The sequence below is a fragment of the Chiloscyllium plagiosum genome, chromosome 30 (assembly GCF_004010195.1).
Source record: "Chiloscyllium plagiosum isolate BGI_BamShark_2017 chromosome 30, ASM401019v2, whole genome shotgun sequence".
Taxonomy (NCBI): Eukaryota; Metazoa; Chordata; class Chondrichthyes; order Orectolobiformes; family Hemiscylliidae; genus Chiloscyllium; species Chiloscyllium plagiosum.
The window spans coordinates 46592172-46603971 of NC_057739.1; the positions used below are offsets into that span (position 1 = coordinate 46592172).

The 11800-nt window shown below is 41.1% G+C and overlaps 1 protein-coding gene across 1 annotated transcript in view; it reads right to left on the reverse strand.

The window, feature by feature from the left end:
- Positions 1-7726: 7726 nt before the first annotated feature.
- Positions 7727-11800, reverse strand: part of agpat2 (1-acylglycerol-3-phosphate O-acyltransferase 2 (lysophosphatidic acid acyltransferase, beta)) — a 116872-nt gene continuing 112798 nt past the window's right edge. The window contains exons 9-10 of the mRNA XM_043719726.1: positions 10292-10364; positions 7727-9250 (exon numbers count right to left, since the gene is read on the reverse strand). Coding sequence (XP_043575661.1) covers positions 9099-9250; positions 10292-10364 — 225 coding nt within the window. The 3' untranslated portion in view covers positions 7727-9098. The remainder of the gene's footprint in view (positions 9251-10291; positions 10365-11800) is intronic.

Consider the following 11800-nt stretch of genomic DNA (forward strand, 5'->3'; position numbering starts at 1 on the left):
TTGGTATGCTTTCCTTTATTGGTCAGAGTATTGAGTACAGGAGTTGGGAGGTCATGTTGCGGCTGTACAGGACATTGGTTAGGCCACTGTTGTAATATTGTGTGAAATTCTGGTCTCCTTCATATTGGAAAGATGTTGTGAAACTTGAAAGGGCTCAGAAAAGATTTACAAGGATGTTGCCAGGGTTGGAGGATCTGAGCTACATGGAGAGGCTGAACAGGCTGGGGCTGTTTTCACTGGAGCGTCGGAGGCTGAGGGATGACCTTATAGAGGTTTACAAAATTATGAGAGGCATGGATAGGATAAATAGGCAAAGTCTTTTCCCTGGGGTCGGGGAGTCCAGAACTAGAGGGCATAGGTTTAGGGTGAGAGGGAGGGGAAAGATATAAAAGATATAAAAGGGACAACTTTTTCACGCAGAGGGTGGTATGTGTATAGAATGAGCTGCCAGAGGAAGTGGTGGAGGCTGGTACAATTGCAACATTTAAGAGGCATTTGGATGGGTATATGAATAGGAAGGGTTGGAGGGATATGGGCCGGGTACTGGCAGGTGGGACTAGATTGGGTTGGGATATCTGGTCAGCATGGACGGGTTGGACTGACTCTCTCTATGACTATATCTATCACTCCTCAATTTAAAGCCATGTCCCCTCATGCTAACCATCACCATCCAAGAAAAAGGGCTCTCACTGCCCACATTATCTAATCCTCTGATCATCTTGCATGTCTCTATTAAGTTGCCCCTCAACCTTCTTCTCTCTAACAAAAACAGCCTTAAGTCCCTCAGCCTTTCCTGATAAGACCTTCCCTCCATACCAGGCAACATCCTGGTAAATCTCCTCTGAACTCTTTCCATATAGGTATTTCTTTAGGTATTTAAGGAATAAAAGAATGACAAGAGTAAGATTCGGGCCAATCAAGGATAGTAGTGGGAAGTTTTGTGTGGAGTCAGAGGAGATAGGGGAAGCACTAAATGAATACTTTTTGACAGTATTCACTCTAGAAAATGACAATGTTGTCGAGAAGATTACTGAGATACAGGCTACTAGACTAGGTGGGATTGAGGTTCACAAGAAAGAGGTATTAGAAATCCTGCAGAGTTTGAAAATAGATAAGTCCCCTGGGCGGGATGGGATTTATCCTAGGATACTCTGGGAAGCTAGGGAGGAGATTGCCGTGCCTTTGGCATTGATCTTTAAATCATCATTGTCTACAGGAATAGTGCCAGAAGACTGGAGGATAGCAAATGGGGTTCCCCTGTTCAAGAAGTGGAGTAGAGACAATCCTGGTAATTATATACCAGTGAGCGTTACTTCAGTTGTTGGTAAAGTGTTGGAAAAGGTTATAAAAGACAGAGTATTTCTAATCATCTAGAAAAGAATAATTTGATTACGGATAGTCAGCACAGTTTTGTGAAGGGTAGGTTGTGTCTCACAAACCTTATTGAGTTCTTTGAGAAGGTGACCAAACAGGTAGATGAGAGTAAACTGGTTGATGTGGTGTTTATGGATTTCAGCAGCGCGTTCGAAAAGGTTCCCCACAGTAGGCTATTGTACAAAATGCGGAGGAATGGGATAGTGGGAGACATAGCAGTTTGGATCAGTAATTGGGTTGCTGAAAGAAGACAGAGGGTGGTGGTTGATGGGAAATCTTCATCCTGGAGTCCAATTACTAGTGGTGTACCACAAGGGTCAGTGTTGGGTTCACTGCTGTTCGTCATTTTTATAAATGACCTGGATGAGGGCGTAGAAAGGTGGGTTAGTAAATTTGCAGACAACACTAAGATCGGTGGAGTTGTGCATAGTGACGAAGGATGTTGTAAGTTACAGAGAGACATAGATAAGCTGCACAGCTGGCTGAGGGGTGGCAAATGGAGTTTAATGCGGACAAGTGTGAGGTGATTCACTTTGGTCGGAGTAACTGAATGTAAAGTACTGGGCTAACGGTAAGATACTTGGTAGTGTAGATGAGCAGAGAGATCGCGGTGTCCAGGTACACAGATCCTTGAAAGTTGCCTCCCAGGTTGACAGGGTTGTTAAGAAGGCATACAGTGTTTTAGCTTTTATTAATAGAGGGATCGAGTTCCCGAACCATGAGGTTATGCTACAGCTGTACAAAACGCTGGTGCGGCCGCACTTGGAGTACCGTGTACAGTTCTGGTCACCGCATTATAAGAAGGATGTGGAAGCTTTGGAAAGGGTGCAGAGGAGATTTACCAGGATGTTGCCTGGTACGGAGGGAAGGTCTTACAAGGAAAGGCTGAGGGACTTGAGGCTGTTTTCATTAGAGAAAAGAAGGTTGAGAGGTGACTTAATAGAGACATACAAGATAATCAGAGGGTTAGATAGAGTGGACAGGGAGAGCCTTTTTCCAAGAATGGTGATGGCGAGCACGAGGGGGCATGGCTTTAAATGGAGGGGTAATAGATATAGGACAGATGTCAGTGGTAGGTGCTTTACTCAGAGTAGTAAGGATATGGAATGCTTTGCCTGCAACAGCAGAAGATTTGCCAACTTTAAGTCTATTTAAGTCGTCATTGGACAAGCATATGGACGTACATGGAATAGTGTAGGTTAGATGGGCTTCAGATTAGTATGACAGGTCAACGCAACATTGAGGGCCGAAGGGCCTGTACTGCGCTTTAATGTTCTATGTTCAAAGCTTCCACATCCTTCCTCTATCTAACCCTCTGATTATCTTGTATGTCTCTATTAAGTCACCTCTCAACCTTCTTTTCTCTAATGAAAACAGCCTCAAGTCCCTCAGCCTTTCCTTGTAAGACCTTCCCTCCGTACCAGGCAACATCCTGGTAAATCTCCTCTGCACCCTTTCCAAAGCTTCCACATCCTTCTTATAATGCGGTGACCAGAACTGTACACGGTACTCCAAGGCATATGGCGTACTGGCTTTTATTGGTAGAGGAATTGAGTTCCGGAGTCCTGAGGTCATGATGCAGTTGTATAAAACTCTGGTGCGGCCGCATCTGGAATATTGTGTGCAGTTGTATGGAGTCAGCTATTACGAGGGGGCATAGCTTTAAATTAAGGGGGGGTAGATATAGGACTGAAGTTAGGGTTAGGTTCTTCACTCAGCGAGTCGTAAGTTCATGGAATGCCCTGCCAGCAGCAGTGGTGGACTCTCCCTCTTTATGGGCATTTAAGCGGGCATTGGATAGGTATATGGAGGATAGTGGGTTAGTATAGGTTAGGTGGGCTTGGATCGGCGCAACATCGAGGGCCAAAGGGCCTGTACTGCGCTGTATTCTTCTATCTATGTTCTATGTTCTTCCTTTAATGCGGTGACCTGAACTATGTGCAATGCTCCAAGTGCGGCTGCACCAGTTTTGTACAGTTGCAACATGACCTTATGGCTCTGAAACTCAATCCATCTATCAATAAAACCTAACACACAGTACGCTTTCTTAACAACCCGATCAACCTGGGTGGCAACTTTCAGGGATCTATGTCCATGGACATCGAGATCTCTCTGCTCATCCACACTACCAAGAATCTTACCATTAGCCCTGTAATCTGCATTCCTGTTACTCCTTTCAAAATGAATCACCTCACACTTCTCCATATTAAACTCCATTTGTCACCTCTCAGCCCAGCTCTGCAGCTTATCTATGTCCCTCTGTAACCTGCAACATCCTTCCATACTGTCCGCAACTCCACTGACCTTAGTTTCAGCTGAAAATTTACTAACCCATCCTTGTACATCCTCATCCAGACCATTTATAAAAATGATAAACAGCAGTGGCCCCAAAACAGATCCTTGTGATACCCCACCAGTAACTGAACTCCAGGATGAACATTTCCCATCAACCACCATCTTCCGTCTACTTACAGCTGGCCAATTTCTAATCCAAACCACAATCACCCTCAGTCCCACGCCTCTGTATTTTCTGCAATAGCCTACAGTGGGGAACCTTATCAAGTGCCTTACTGAAATCCATATACACATCAACCGCTTTATCCTCATTCACCTGTTTGGTCAGCTTTGCAAAGAACTCAGTAAGGTTTGTGAGGCACAGCCTATCCTTCCCAAAACCGTATTGACTGTCCCTAATCAAATTATTCCTTTCTAGACGCAGACCCTCTCTCATACATACACAATCAATTCAAGTCAATACACCCACACCCTCTCTCAGGCTTATACTCCATCACGCTCTCACATTTTACCAAGCATGCGCACACTCTCTCACACACAAGTCTATGGGGTGAACTTGCATTTGCAGAGATGTTCTATTTTGCTCAAAAAGCGCACAATCTGCAGGCAGTCGATCCATGTATTATATAAATTCCACTTTGGAAATAGAACCAGTCTAACTCACGATTGGGATACAGACAGACTATTCCCACATCTTTAGTGCATGGTCTGAGCTGTCGCTTTGTTTTTATATAAAACCCTAAGTTATCGAGATTGCGACTTAGTAGTAGTTCGGGGATTTACATATTAATGAACTGAAAGCTGCAATCCATTCTAAAAGGAAAAAAAACTTCACAGCAATCTAGGTTTGCTCAATATATCATTTCAGTTGTGTTACACTGTAAACTTTTGCTTAAATTCTGCCTCTCATGGTCCTGCCCCATAGCCACCTGGTGAAGGAGCAGCTAGTGAAAGCTAGTGCAGCTATAGACTATTACCTGATGTGTGATTTTTAACTTTGTCCACCCCAGTTCAACACTGGTTCCTCCACATCAATTCTGGTATGGTAAAACTATCCTGTCAGGACAGATTGAGTAAACTGTGACTGTATTCTCTGGACTTTAGAAGACTGAGAAGTAATCTCTGTGACATGCTGCCCCTTTGACAAAGTTATTCTGTCCCTTTTTTTTGAGGGGCTGTAAACGCAGGAGTTCTGATGTGTCTGGTTTGTATGGGTTTTAGGGCCAATTTGATTATAGCTAACAGATATTGCCTGAGGCAGTACTGATAGCATCAAGGGATAGTGGGATAGTACAGGAATACAACTTGGAGGTCATAGATCAGCCATGATTTAGAATTGGGGAGCCTGCATAAGGAGCTGAATGACAAACCCCTACTTTTTAGACTCTCCCTGTTGTTTGCACATTGCATAATCTATTGAATAGTGGAGCAGGCTTGTTAACCAAATATTCTACTTACGCCGTAATATTCTAAAAGGCAACATAGTTTTGAGACTAAATAGCATGCAGGTAATTAGAACCACAGAAAAGTAACAGCATAAAAAGAGGCCATTTAGCCCATCCTATATGCACCAAAGATAGAGAAAAGAACAGCTCCTTTAAATCTATTTCCCTGGTCCATGACCCCTCAGATTCCAGCATTTCAGGAGCAGATCCAGGTTCCTTTTAGATAAGTTGAGAGTTTCTGCCGTAACTATCAAACAGCGGAGTGGATTCCAGACACCACCTGCATTCCCTGCTGGTTGGGGTGGGGGGGAGAAAGAGTCCTCCCAGTTTGTCTACTAATCACCTTCAGTCTGTGCCCCCTGGTAACTGACCCCTCTGTTGTGGAAAACAGCTCTTCTCCGTTCACTTTCTATCCAAGTCCCTTAATTAAGTCAGACGTCAGCCTCCTTCATTCTGAAGAAAACTCTAGTCTTCCAATCTTTACTCTTAGCTCCAATTTTCATGCCCTAGCAACATTCTTGTAAATCTCCTCTGTACTCTCTCTAGACTAATTATATCCTTTCAATGATATGGTAACCAAAACTGTACACAAAGCTTCAGCATTGGCCTAGCCAGTGTTTTGTAGTTTCAGCATCATATCCCTGCTTTTGTATTCGATATATTCATGAAGTAGAAAAAAAAATCCCATATGCCTTCTTTGCTACTTTATCTACCCTGCCCTGCTACTTCCAGGGACCAACAGAAAAGATTATTTACTGCCTCTAGCTATGTTGTTAACATTTCATTTATGGTGTATTCTCCTTGCCTGTTTACTCTTTCCATTTGCATAACTTCACTTCTCCAGACTGAATTCCACTTACCACTTGGTCCACCTAATCAACCAAAGCATCTCAACGAAATCTCCCTAAATTGAGAGAAATCAGAGTTAGGAAGAAAATGCTGATTAGTAGACAGATGGTACTGCAATTGGTGATGGTACGCATTGCATGCCATTTTTGGTGTAGGTTAAAAAAAACAATGAAATGAATAATTTCAAATTAGTCATTCTGAATGGTCCTAGCAGATAAGTTAACAAATTCAAAAGGGTGAGAGAAACAGAGAATGAGGTCAGTTAGCCTGAAATTTGTAGTCAGGAAATTGCAGGAATGTATTAAGATAGCATTAATATCACACTTAAAAAGCATTGTATGGTTAGAACACGTTAATGCGGTTTTACAAAAGGAAATCCTATTTGACTTAGACTTTTGAAGATATAATGTTGGGATTTACAAAAGGCACTTTTTAAGCTCCCATCTATTGAAGATTATCAGTGTACAATGCTAAGGGTTTTGACAGGAAGAACGTGGAAAGGATGTCTCCTTTCGGAGAATCAAGATCTATGAATCGTAGCTTTGAAATAAGGTGCCAGCCATTCAAGACATAGATAAGAAGAATTAATTTGAGTGGTTGAGGTAGTGGAAGCAGATTCTTTGAATATTAAGGCAGTAGATAGTTTGATAGACTAGGACAGGGGTGAAAGATGATCAGGTCAGCCATGAGTATCTCGATAGGCAGAGCAGGCTTGAAGAGTCATGTTGCCAACTCCTGTTCCTAATTTATATGTTCATATAAGGACTCTCACAAAATGTTAGTACGTAAGACAAGAGCTCATGGAGTTGGACATATTGGGCCAATTGACCTGTTTCTGTGCTGTAAGACTATTTACACAAATAGGAGATTGGTTAATGCACAGGACATTGGACATGAAATGGGATATTTTCAAGTTGACAGGATGTAACTTGGGAGTATCATAACTACCAGGACTGGGGCATCTGCATTACTCTTTTAAATGATCAATATTGATTGTAAATAGCCAAGTACAAAAAGAGGGAACACTGACTTTGGATATTTGGAATTAATCTGAAAATGCTAAGAATACAGAATTATTAAGTGTACTTAAATGGATACTATTTTTTCATCTAATGGAATCAATAGATATAAAGAGAGTAAGGAGGACAGTGCAGATTGAATCTCATTGATTGGAGCAGATTCCTGGTTCCCAAGTTTATGACATGAGAAGTTCAGCTTCACAGGAATAGAAAATCAGTAATTCCATGGAAAAAGGAAAAGCAAAGCATACTTCATCTTCATTTATATCACTCTTATCGAAAGAAACATAGCGACACCAAGTTCAAGCTATGTCTTAACCAATAGCCTGGATGATAGAGGCTTTCCACCCAACTCTCCAATTAGAAGACACTCAAATTGTGCTTCCTCTCTTCCTGATATGACAACCCACCAGCAAAAAAACAACTCAAAGAGCTTCCCACCAGACCCAATGTTTGATATGGAACCTGTCAAACAACTTTGTGGGATGTCAGTTACCACATGTTGCTATGCTGAGTGACATGGGTTTTAGTATTTCTTATACTTTCCATATTTTTAATGCAAGTGAAAGTCAACATGTACAGAATTTGATCTTTACACTAATCATGTGTGTGGAATACAGGTGGTTAACTTTTACATCACAACTAAGGATAACATTATTTTGAATCAATGCTGATTGAGGTATAGTGACATTTCAGGCAAATTGGTAAACAAATGCTTTGTAAATACTCCCAACTCTTGAAACATAATTCTCCAAATGATTTTATTGATCATTGAATCAGCTGTCACAGAATTAAGACTAAAACTAAAATGTCAATGAGGGAAATGGGAAAAGTGCAAGGTAGGAGCTTGTTGCTAAATACTTATTGAAGAGTTGATTGAAAATGGCAACTTTAAAAAGGATCAAATATTCTCACATAAAAGCCTAAAGCAATGCAAATTACATTTACATGCATCATTATTTAATATTTTACCAAGACAATTTCAAATGGTACAGAAACAGACATTCAAAAGCAATACAGCAAAGAACACAGCTTTCTGGCCCTAAACACTGATACTTTGGAGTCACCATTAAGACCAAGTGGCCTCGACATTATTTGACCTCTCACTAGATTGAGGGGGGCAGTGTTACTTTCTAGTGCCACAAAGTGTTGTAGAATCAAGTTTACACATGTTTACTGCAGGTTAAGTTCTGTACAATTAAACTGTAAATACTGAGATTTGTAATTTTACATCAGGTCCTAACCACAGTACAGAAACTCACTGATTTGAGCTCATCAGTAATGCAACAGCAATTACATCATTTATGGGAACTTGCCTCCTGCAAAGCTTAAGACATTTTCACCTCAACAAATACATTACACAGTTAACTCAATAAAATACATTTGGATGAAAGAACTTGACCAATATTGATAGGATCAAGGCAAGTGCAGGTTATAGTAGTAACTCTGCCTCACTTAGAGCAGGTAGGCACCAACACATTCTAATTCCCTGGATAAGCAGCAAATAAAAACAGGAAGGGAAACAGAGGCCTGCTCAGGAAAGGATGTAGAATGTGTAAATAGCCTGTTTCAAAAACAAAATTATCTAGTTCTGTGCACCAAAACAAAAATTCTTAAGTTTTGAAGTCTATCACAGAGTTAATTTATTAGAGAATGGCATGGTGTACAATTGTGAATGGCAGCAATAATTTTCAATCAATTTTTTCAATCTAAACATGGACTGTAATCAAATACTAGTACTGGAATTTGCTTACGGGCACAATGAAAGAGAAATGTACTCGCACTATGAATGAAAATAGCCTGAACGTGTGGCCACCTGGCTAGAAGAACTGACAGCAGTTAAACAGCTCACAGAGCATCTATCTTCTTCCTATTACTTAGAAGCAAGAGATCCCACTTCAGGTATTAAATCCAGTGATTGGGATTCCCTGCCCATGTTGTCCAGCAAGAGACTACCATCATAAGTGACAGCATCTTGCTGATCAATGAGTAATTCCTAATGTTTCATGAAAATCCATTTAGTGTAAAACTCATTACACGATCTGAAGCATCAGTATAGACCTCAGCACAAACATCACTGATGCAAACACTCCATAAAGATCAGTACATAGTGACTTCATTGGGCCCCATGCATTTTGAGGATAGGAGCAGAGATTTCATTCCACGTGGTCATAAGCAAATTGCGTGCTCTCTCAGTTAAGTCCGGCACATTGTCTGTTGTCATGCCTCGAGTTTCCATTGGAGGAAGAATCTGAACGATACACTTTCCTGGAAATAAAGAAAAGTCATAGATCATTCATTACTGCCACTCACTTCATGGTGTGCGTGTGTGTGTGTGTGTTGGTGGGGTGGGGGGATAGAGAAGAGAAAGTGGGGTGGAACAGAGATTTACTGCCCCATTTATAGTTGGGAGGAAATAGAGGGTCAATTTGTCCCATAAATGTTTTTGTCTTTAAACATTAATCCAATTTCCTTCCAGGCAATGCATCCTAAATCATTGAACAAATTGTTACATTTACACATTAGAACATAGAAAAGTACAGCACAGAACGGGCCCTTTGGCCCATGATGTTGTGCCGAGATTTAATCCTAATGTAAAATATAGTAACTTAACCTACGCACCCCTCAACTCACTGCTATCCATGTGCATGGTAAAAACAATGACTGCAGATGCTGGAAACCAGATTCTGGATCAGTGGTGCTGGAAGAGCACAGCAATTCAGGCAGCATCCGAGGACAGGTGTCCTGCAATCGCTTAAATGTCCCTAATGACTCTGCTTCCACCACCACTGGAATGCATTCCATGTATTCACAACTCTCTGCGTAAAGAACCTACCTCTGATGTCTCCTTTATACCCACATTACTCAATTCTACAACGTTAAGAACTCTTACTAAGCAGCCAGTTAGTTTTAAACATGTCAAAAGACTACACTCAACAAAAGAGCTCAACTGTGGTTATTCAGTGATAAAAATAAATAGATTGAAGAGTCCGGATGACCCAGCCCTTAAACAAAGAAACTTTGATACAAATAAATTGAATCACTTTTTTTATTACAAGGTTATGGAAGAAATCAAGGAAGTAGGGTTGAAAATCATTAAGGTCACAACTCATTGGATGCATAAAACCATTTGTGAAAAATTAAGGGGAAGGAGTAAGAGCATAGGCTAAATGAAAATAGTCGATTGGACCAACAGTAAGGAAACTATAGGATGGTGCACGTTTCCAGTTAATGAGAAAGGCATACATGTAGACGACTTGACAAGAAGAGCACCATTCTACAGAAAAGTTGACAAGTTTAGAAACATACCAGAGGTAAATCTTTTCTCTGCCCTGTTGTAGAAGTCATTGTAAGAGGAGAACACCACTGGAATAATTGGAACCTGAAACACAACAAACCTGATTAAACAAAATTCAATAATTGTGGTCTGGATTGTTGTAGATCCCTATCAGGATCAACTTTTACAAAGCTAACAATCACCCAACTTTCCTGAAATGTAACATCTCTAAAGCAAAAGCTAAAGTAAAGAGTCACACTTGCAATTTTAAAATCACCAAATGGTAGCAAGTTCTTTAGTTTCAAAGCGGTCTCTCAATTAAACTGGAAAGACAGAGCAGTTGATTTCAGATTACAAGACAAATAACAGTTCTGAAGCATCATTTGGAGATGCCAGTGTTGGACTGGGGTGTACAAACTTAAAAATCTCACAACATCAGGTTCTAGTCCAACAGGTTTAATTAGAAGCACACCAGCTTTCTGAGCACTGCTCCTTCGTCAGGTGGTTGTGGAGTGCACAATTGTAAGACAGAATTTATAGCAAAAGTTTATAGTGTGATGTAACTGAAATTATATTTTGAAAAATACCTTATTTGTTAATTCTCTCATCTGTTAGAATGACCATGTTAGTTTCATTTCTTTCATACGTAAATCACAAAACTTTTTTTTTAAAAAAAGTTACATTCTCAGGTGAACAATTGGTGTCAGCCCAGATAATGTGTTGAAGGTGTTAGCCCCCTTTGTGCTGCTGCCTGTGCCATAATGTTTAGACGGATTTTCATCTAAAAAAATGAATTAACTGAATCTTAAATGGATTCATGCAGTTTTTGAGCAAAGTACAGTGTAAAACTTGCAGTTATATTGTACTTTGCTCAAAAAACTGCACGAATCCATGCACGACTCTACCAACTCACCCCCTAGATCAGATTCGGTCCAAATACCACGGCACAGACAGCTGCACAGAGGGGACCAACATCCCCAACACACCATCCAGGCCACCACCAACTGCTAAATTGCACCCAAGTATGCAACTTCCAAAAAAGGTTCTGTGATTTACACACGAAAGAAGTGAAACCAACATGGACACTCCAACAGAAGAGAGAACCAACAAACAACCAAGGTACCCCTCAATGCATAACCTCAGCCACATCACACCACACAGCCCTGCTACAAACTCAGTGTTCCACAACTGTGCTCTCCACAACCACAATCAAACCTGCTGGACTACAACCTGGTGTTGTGATTTTGTGAAAATAATCTTTACAAACCGAGAATTTCTATTTGCAGGAGAAAGTGAGATCTGCAGATGCTGGAGATCAGAGCTGAAAATGTGTTGCTGGAAAAGCGCAGCAGGTCAGGCAGCATCCAGGGAACAGGAGAATCGACGTTTCGGGCATAAGCCCTTCTTCAGGAATGAGGAAAGTGTGTCCAGCAGGCTAAGATAAAAGGTAGGGAGGAGGGACTTGGGGAGGGGCGTTGGAAATGCGATGTGGAAAGAGGTCAAGGTGAGGGTGATAGGTCAGACTGGAGTGGGGGCGGAGA